This window comes from Pristis pectinata, chromosome 3 (assembly GCF_009764475.1).
Source record: "Pristis pectinata isolate sPriPec2 chromosome 3, sPriPec2.1.pri, whole genome shotgun sequence".
Lineage (NCBI taxonomy): Eukaryota > Metazoa > Chordata > Chondrichthyes > Rhinopristiformes > Pristidae > Pristis > Pristis pectinata.
Window position 1 is genome coordinate 101,695,582 of NC_067407.1, and position 9,502 is coordinate 101,705,083.

Consider the following 9,502-nt stretch of genomic DNA (forward strand, 5'->3'; position numbering starts at 1 on the left):
ACCCACTCAGTTCCTCCAGCAGCTCGTTTTTTGTTCCAGATTCCAGCATCTGCAGTCTCCTGTGTCTCCACCTTATCGTCCCTCCCTCATTTTACTCACACAATATTAAAGAGATAGGTGGATTTCCTGTTATTTTCTATTTGGGATGATACTAAATGTTGAGAAGGCAGGTACTAATAGATTTACACGAGGAAAAACAAAAGAGGAATCGACTAGACAGCAACAAAGTACAAGAGCACATTAATAAACTTGCAGAATGGATAAAAAAAATTGGCAGAGTAAGTTCAACACAAGTGCAAATTACTGCATTTTGGTAGAAAGGGAGGCAATTTTTATTTTATATTTAGGAAGTTGGGAGCCTTGATGACAAAGATGAAGAAACAGATCTCTGAGAATGATACACCAATCCCAAAGTAGCACAGTTTATCAAGGCTATAAAGAAAGTAAACTAAGCACCTGAGATCACTCCCAGAGAAACAGAATTGAAAAATAGGAAAGTATCAAACTTCGGTTGCCCTGACATTGAGGTACAGGAAGGGTGTAGAGAAGACTTACAAAGATAATACCGGAAATCAGAGGGTATATGCAGCTGCAAAAAAAAATGATCAGACTGTGTCTGTTTTCTCTCAAGAAAAAGGTGGCTGACAGAGAAACTAACAGAGGACTTTAAAATTATCAAGCGTTTTGACTAAGTGGATACAAACAGAATATTTCACATGTGGGGAAGAGCACAACAGAGATCATCAATATAAGATGGTGGTAGGAATGGTGAGAATGGGTAACCTGCCACTGCAGATTGGTGGAAATAGCAAGATACATTTAAGGAGAGGCTAAGTAAGCACAAGGGAGTGGCAATAGACAGTTACGCTTTCAGATTTAGACAAGGAAAGACAAGAAGATTTGAGGAGAGTACAAATACTGGCACGGAATGGTTAGGCTGAATGGAAATAGGTCACAAATGGACCAATGCAAACATACGGCAAAATATGTAAAATGTTAAAGTACAGTTTCAGTGAGAAAAAAAAATTAAAAGATATTTTGAAAACTTAAAGGGTTGGAACTTGCTGGACTTATAGGATTGGCTATTTCTGGTGTTTTCCCTGCACCCCTCCAATCAGTTCCTTTTTCGCTGAGGTGCAAGTTTACAATGTACAGCTAAGGCAATTAGCATCTCATTATTGGAAAGAAAGCCTGGTTAGGGTCTGGAACCTCTTCTCATTCCCTATGTTTTTAAGATATTGTATTCTGGTAAAAATATGCAAAATATTTTGGTTTGCAAGTACATGTGACAAGGATTTGATTTTTTTCTTACACTCAAAAATTTAAAAAGTATAAAATGACAAGCCCATGCATTGCACCAACATCAACTTTTTTGATACTAAATTAGGAAAAAAACCAGCCGCTCAAGCCTCTTCCAACATTGGAGGTTGCGGCTAACCTCCTCATCTCAAGCAATCCCCATAACATTTATCGATACTTTCCAAACATCTACTCGTGTCAGCTTTTAAAAATCTCAACAGTTGAGCATTTACAGACCTCTGGACAAATCCACAACTATAATTAAAGAAATGTCTCATCTTGGTCTCAATTTGTAAACCCATTATCAAGACAACATACAGGTCCTCCCTAGGTTAGGGCAGTGTTCTGTTCTTGTGAACTGTTCATAACCTGGACAGTTCGCAAGTTGGAAATGCAACACAAACGGAGTTCTTGGGGCAGTAGAAGATACCTGAAGCCCCACAGCAGCTGCAAATCCATCCTACTGGTTACCCAAATGCTTTGATATATACATGCTGTACATATGTTGGGGATTCGTAACCTGGGCAGCACCTGTACTGCATTTCTAGATTCTCCAGCCAAGATAAACAGCTCCTTGGTACTTACCCTTTTGAAATATTGTCATCTCATAGAGATAACTCCTCTATCTTACAAATTCCAACTTAATCAATCTCTCATTCTCTCTCTCAAACTTCATTCATATAATCACCTTTGTCACATTAATGGCCAAGCAATCCATTTTGTTCAAATGGAAGGATCCAATACCTCCCACCACTTTTCAGTGGTTTTCTCAAACTATAGCATGGTTAAACTTAGAAAAAACTAGGAGTGGTACTGTTGATCCTTTGCTTAAATTTGAGGAATTTGGAGTCCATTTATTCAATACTTCCATATGATATAAGCTAACCTTTTTCAGATCCCTTTCAATAACCCTTAAATACAGAGAAGCGGAGTTGACGACATAATAATGGCTTTTTTTCTTTTTAATTGAAGAAATATCAGTCCTTTTTTTTGAAGTTTTTAAGTTTTTTTTGGTTTATTATCAATTTTTTTTTGATTTGAGGGTTCTTCTTTCATATAATTAAATTTCATCTCTTTTCAATATTTCCTATTGTATTTGTTCACTTAATAAGAGAGCGGGAGGTCCAGATTACTTTTTTTTTCTCCTTGTGATTATATGTATTAACTATTATGATTGTTATCCTGATCTCTCTGCACCATATGTATAATTACTAATGTTATATATATATATATTTTGTACTAATTTGAAAATTAGTAAAAAGATTGAAAAAGAAAGGAGTTTGAGGAGAGTTGATATGTCACTAAAGACTCTTGCAAACTTTTACAGATGCAAGGTGGAGAGCATTCTGACTGGTTGCATCACTGCCTGATATGGAGGCTCCAATGCGCAGGATCGAAAGAGGCTGCAGAGGGTTGTAGATTTAGCCAGCTCCATCATGGACATTGAGGACATCTTCAAGAGGTGGTGCCATCGAGGAGATCTTCAAGAGGCGGTGCCTCAAGAAGACGGCATTCATCATTAAGGACACTCACCACCTGGGACATGCCCTCTTCGTGTTACTACCATCGGTGAGGAGGTACAAGAGCCTGAAGACCCACACTCAACGTTTTAGGAACAGCTTCTTCCTCTCCACCATCAGATTTCTGAATGGTCCATGAGCCCATGAACATTACCTCATTATCCCTCTTTTGCACTATTTTTTGTAACTTACTGTAATTTTTAGGTCTTGCACCAATATACATCACCCACCAGGATTTAATTCCATCTGAAATTGCTCTGCCCAACTTATCAGCTGATCAATATCATTCTGTAGTTTAAAACTGTTCCTCATTATCAACAACACCCATCAATTTCTGTCATCTGCTAAAAGTACCACTCTTACCTCCTTTATCATATATACAAAGATATTTTTCTGCAAAAGGTACCTTATAATGGATCAAAGAATCATTATACAATTATAAAAATTGTCAGACTAACTTTTCCCAGAAACTTATTTCAGAATTGAACCAATTTGAAGTACAGTTAACTGACAGTGTAGTGTACCTATCAGAGGTCAAAGAATTAAATTTCAATTAAAACTGCAAAAAAGTTTATTTATACAGCATGGTAACAGGCCCTTCCAGCCCAATGAGTCCGCACCGCCCAAGACGTACGGTGTTAACCTACCCATATGTCTTTGGAATATGGGAGGAAACCGGAGCACCCGGAGGAAACCCACACAGACACAGAGAAAACGTACAAGCTCCTTAGAGACAGCGACGGGAATGGAACCCCAAATCGCTGGCGCTGTAATAGTGTCACGCTACTGTTACCGTGCCGCCTTAATAGAAGAGACAAAACATTAAAATGATAATAAAGAGCAAGAAAATCTGCACATTCGTATGGGATAAATTCATAAGAAATGAAAGGAGCATCATTTGAAAATGAAGACCTAGGAAGCATGTTATGGTGGAATGAAGGCAGCGATAGGTCCTTAAGTATTCTGCAATAGCTATTCACCAGAAATTTCAAGAGTCAACATCATACTAAATGCTGTATGCAAATTCTAGTAACTAAAATTAATTGCTTTTGATAACTTGCTTCGCAAAGGCAGCAACTATATTCAACAATTAACTGTGTACGTGGAAATCAGAAGAAATTAACATGGAATATCAAGATATCCGTCTAACTGTATATTCTCATCATGCTGCTAAGAGAGACCTAGAGAACCCTACAGTGCCTCAGGTCTAGATTCTCATTTCCCACAAGCCACCATGGAAAGCTGCATCAGAGAATCAAAGAATACTTTCTTCTCTCTCAACCAGACTCAAAAATAGGTTTAATAGTGTTCACCTATTACCCATATATTACTTATGTCCAAAACGTAGTTAGGAATGCATATTGTTCAAGAATTGCACAGTGGTTTCAATGATGGATAATGGCAAAGTAATAGAATTGCTTTGGCACTTTTAACAGCCACTATTGACTTATGCATATATCATCTCTCAAATTAATCTAAGTATTTCCTTTCTACAGTTGACATCTATTGTTCTCAACCAAGGCAAGAAACTGGGTGGTACAACTTTACCAATGTAAAATTAATCCCAACTAGACAAAATGTTGGTAGTTTGACTGTTAACTCCATTACTGTTCAGAAGTTGTACCACAGTTCTGCTAAATTGGCTACCATTATCCGAGAAGCAGCTTTCTCCCTTGAGCCTACCTGCATAACTGTTACTTCAACAAAGCAAAAATATTTGCTTGAATTATCAATCAAGTTAACTAAGTAATTGCTTTGTCCTGATGCATTAAAAATAAGCAAACCATCAAAATCATTAACTCCCAGGTCAGTCTATCAAAAAATTTCTTTGTAGTTCCTGCCTACTCATTAAAAGTATAAAAATACACGATCTTAATGAGTAAATTAAAATTTGGCATTATTTCCCAGAAAAATTTATAGCTGAAATTAGAAATCACTCATGTCAAAAAAAACAAAACACTTCTAAAAACAACTCTTAACTTTTTAAAAGGGCTCAGCCTAGATATTGAAGTATTTGTATCTCAACACTTCCTTAAGAGTTTTCAAATCCATCTGAGCAGATGCTATTTCTTGAAGTTCTCACCTGGCAATTAGTACATAAATGATCATAGTATTAGAGAACAGAATGTTCTCTTCCAAAAAGGTGTTAGAAGAAACAAGTTTCTGTTTTACATTATTTCAGCCAAGTAACAAATTTCATAAATGTAATTTTTTAAACATAGTTAAAGCATTTTGAAAATGTGTTAAATATTTGCCATTCAAAAGGTTTAGCGCAAGGCATATTTGCTTGTCGCAAAATTGGGTATGAACAAATAACAAGTCAAGGCTGCATTGTTTTATAAATTTGATAACAAACTTTAATACTTCTCGTGTGATTGGTGTTTAAAGAAAATACCTCATTGCTAACAGGAATAACATTGCCTCTCTTTTGCATAGCACCTCGAAAAACACCAGGCAAGGGGAAAGTATAGACAACATGAATTCATGGGATTGGGCAGGTGGGATCCTACATGGATCAAGTGGCCACCTTTGCATCCTAATAAATATCAATTAAGCCACTTTTTAATTAATTAATTAGCACAAGTGTTTAAAATTAATTATATACAAGAAAAAATATAAGTTTATATATATATTAAATATATAAACTTATTCAACTGTCCCTCAATACCTCTGATTATCATGATAACAGATCAGCAGGCCAACAATGAAGTTTGTGGACAGACCCTTAGTTTCTATTACTTGCAACCTGGTTACAGTCCATCTCATGTAAGGCTAACAGAATTTGGGAACTGTATGGCCTCAAAAAGTTATTGCAACAACATCAATCGGAAGATAGGCAGACACAGATTCTAGCACAATGTATTCCAAGGTCTCTTAGTAAGAAACTCAACAACCTCACTGTAGAATTACTATAGCTATCAAACAATTCAAACTGATGTCATAAATGAGGATCTACTCTTATGTGTCACAACAGAGCAGAATGTTTCATGAAAACTATTACTTTTTTTCTCAGTAGCAACATAACAACATTTATGGCTTACCCATGAAATATCTGCTCACAGATTTTAAATAATTTAATATTAAACACAGCATGAACACAATACACACAAGAGCTATTTATGCATGTTTTGAACATTCAGTTCATTCAACTCAAAGGACTCATTCAACTCAAAGGACTCCTTTTCTAACATTAATCTTAGAAATGTGAAAAGAAAGATTCTGGGGATTCGATAAACAGGATAAAAATGTTATGACTGAAGGTCATAAACCTGGTACGTTAATTCTGCTTCATTTTCTCCAAACACTACATGCAGAATACTAACAGTGTAGTTATGTTGATATATTAGTCGCTTTTATGTTGATATTCGTTATAATAACAACTCAATTACAAAAATATTTTGCAAATAATGAATCACTGAAATCTTCCCCAGCTGCAGATAAATAAATTTATTAAGGTAATACAGATCATCAGAAGATCTCCAACAAGCATGCATGGTTTAATGCAAATGTAACACCATAGAATCATGAAAATATAACACATTAATCTTGAAAGTTAACAGATTTCAGTGCAAATAAAAAGGTTAAAAAAGACAAATAATTAAACCCTAAAATAAAAACAGGAGTGAATTCAGTGTGAGAATACCAAATTCAGCATGTAAATGAGAAATAGATTCCTTGGAAGAAAGAAATCAAATAGAAAGGTTTGGGAGCTGGAAAAAGTCATTCAAGGAGATCTACTACAATTTGAGAGAAGTGAATAGAACCTTCCAAGGATAGTCCCATTCAACCAGATCACTGAAGAAGTGAAGAAAAAAAGATAGCTTGGTCAATTATGTCACAGGGGATAGGGGGTGTACAGTGCACAATGGCCACAGTCACAAAGTATGTTATTTTCATGTTTGATGCAAGTTGTTTCAGACCATAGCATGGGGAAAAAATGAGATAGGTTCAAACAGAGTTGTGGAACAGATGGATATTAATGCAGGACACAAGACTGATATGTTCAGAGAAAAGGGACAAGGGTTTTTTTGAGAAAGGGGAATGATAACAACGAGGAGGAAGGAAATAATACAGGAGGAAAGGGAATTGTTTGCAGTGTCAATTGTCACATGGGCTATGAAGGCATCAGAATTAAGTTAAGGTTAAGATATAGTGGAAAGAACATAATGCAAATCTCATGGACAAGATGAGAAGAAGCTGAAAAATTGAAAGAATCAAAGACAATAAAACAACAATAAATAAGACGAAAGAAACTTGGAGAAAAATCTAAGACAGTAATTTTTAGTGCAATCCTCAGCTTTAATCATTGTGTCTGCACCAATGCATTAAACAGTCCATCAAATATTTTTCAATGCATATCAAATCAAATTATATAACCAGTGATACTGAACTACACTTTGTTGACCAAAATAACTCACCAAATCCTTGTAATCTTGATGGATTTCTGTATAAGATAACTTGTTTTCTTCTTCATCATCGAAAACTGAAATAGAAAAAAATAAGCATCTACACTAAGGTGTCTAATAAACACTGCATTTACGTCCTCCAACCCTACTGCTTCAGCATCCGTAATATATTTTTATGATTCAGTAAACTGGTGAGAACACAATAAATGAGCGATGAGGAGCATGTTAACACAGAGTTACATATTGAAACTTGTGTTGTCAAATCACAGAAGGCCTAAAACTCTGCTAATGACAAACCACTGAAAATTCCGTTTAGTACATGAACGGAATAGAATAAACATCGAATTAGCTGCTTACCTGCACAATTCTGTTCGATAAAATCAGTGACTGGAATAATCCAACACGGGCTGCTGAGGAACCCAGCAATCCCTTCCACAACCCACTCTTCCATTTTTTCTGGAGCTGAAAGGAAAGCGACTCAGCTCACCACCAGGACGTCAAGGTTCCCGGATGAGAGCTGCTCCAAATGTGTTTCCTTGACAACCAAGGAGCTCGGCATAAAGAAGAGTAACAGCTTGGTCTTTCAAGCCCAAAAGGGACATGCGTCACTACAAGTATAAGCCAAGTTTGTTCTTCCGTGCTATGACTCTCCAACATTCCGCTTGAATAAGACAGGAAAGGTTGCGGTCACAATGCCATTTATGACAGGCTGCTCAAACGCACTGTTTTGCCTTTCCATTCAACCAGCTTTGAGCTTGAAGGCCAACTCTGGTCTAGTACAGTTTTTTATACAAAAATAATGCTCCTGATTTAGAATGTTAGGTGTGTAGCCATCGGTTGGCAAAGCCTATACTATCGCCATAGCCTCTGATAACATAACTGGAGTACTTTTGAGGCATTTTGGCACATTTTAAAAGCAAGCTTCTTTAAAAACATAATTCTAACACATTCCTGGCTGGCCTCCCTCTTGCTACTGTGTGTAAATTTGTCATTCAAATGTTCCTATCCATGACCTACCATATCAAGTACATTTGTCAACCCTGTGCCCGCTGACCCATCCTGTCTCCATTTCTGGGAAATAGTGGGAAAGACTTAAGCCTGTTGAGGTTTGACTCCAACGTATGCATCAAACCCCAATGTCAAATGGACAAGCACAGCCCAAGATCCAGAAATTCTCTGGATCTGACCCAGGGTCTTTGGCAATTTATGAAAATTACGAGGGCTCCAGAATCTTTGGAATGAACTCCAGGTCACTGCGAGCCAAAGGCTCACTCGACTATCCCTTTGACACCACAGAAGTTGCCTGACTCGCCAAGTTCCTCAAGCAATTTTTTTTTGCTTAATCTCCAAGCAGATTTACTTGCTCTTCTCCCTATCTAGTCTGCTGCATTTGGTGTTCACCTCTCTACATTGGAGAAACCAAATGCAGATTAGGTGATTGCTTTGCAGAGTACCTGCGCTCAGTCCCCAGTGGTGATCCTGAGCTTGTTGCATGCCATTTTAAATCTTAATCCCATTCCTATTCCAACCTGCCTCTCTGCATACCCCTCCATTGCCACAGTGAAGCCCAATGTAAGCTAAAGGAACAAAGTGTCTGGGCACTTTGCGACCTTCTGGACTGAACATTGCATTTTCTGACTTCAGGTAAACTGATCTCTCAACATGTCCCTTTCTCACCTCATTTCTATAAAATGTCTCCCTTATAGTCAGTACTCATGCTTAATATCACTCGATCTGTCTTAACCAATCTCCATATAGTATTTTGTCTCACATCTCACTCCTCCCCCCGGCTCTGTTTTGAAAACTGCAACTCCTCCACTCTTCCCCCGGTTCTGAGGAAGGGTCCCTGATCTGAAATGTTAACTAGTTTCTCTTTCCACAGATGCTGCTTGACTGGCTCAGTTCTTCCATCATTTTCTGTTTTTGTGAGTGGATCAGCCATGATTTTGTTGACTGGCAGAGCAGACTCAAGATGGTAATTGACCCATTCTTGATCCTGCTTCGTGTGCTCATGTATGCTGATATGTTGAATTGAGATGAAAAAAAATGTCATCCTGGGTGAATGGCTCATATTTATGCTCAGAACAACTGGGTGAATGGCTGCTTTGTTGTTGTAACTTTCACATTACACATATTCTATGTGAGTAATAATTCTGTAATATCTTGGGAAAGAAGAACAAAATTGCATGTGCTTTAAGGAAATTTTCAATGAATTAAGGAGACAGAACAGACTGTAGATTTTGGAATCTGGAACAAAATAAACAAACTCATGGAGGT

The 9,502-nt window shown here is 37.2% G+C and overlaps 1 protein-coding gene across 2 annotated transcripts in view; it reads right to left on the reverse strand.

Annotated features, from left to right (window-relative positions):
* cfap36 (cilia and flagella associated protein 36) overlaps positions 1 to 7,736 on the reverse strand; it is a 53,585-nt gene extending 45,849 nt beyond the window's left edge. For both annotated transcript variants that reach the window (XM_052013041.1, XM_052013040.1), the window contains exons 1-2: positions 7,583 to 7,736; positions 7,238 to 7,302 (exon numbers count right to left, since the gene is read on the reverse strand). In XM_052013041.1, the coding sequence (XP_051869001.1) occupies positions 7,238 to 7,302; positions 7,583 to 7,676 (159 nt within the window). In that variant the 5' untranslated portion in view covers positions 7,677 to 7,736. The remainder of the gene's footprint in view (positions 1 to 7,237; positions 7,303 to 7,582) is intronic.
* Positions 7,737 to 9,502: the final 1,766 nt, after the last annotated feature.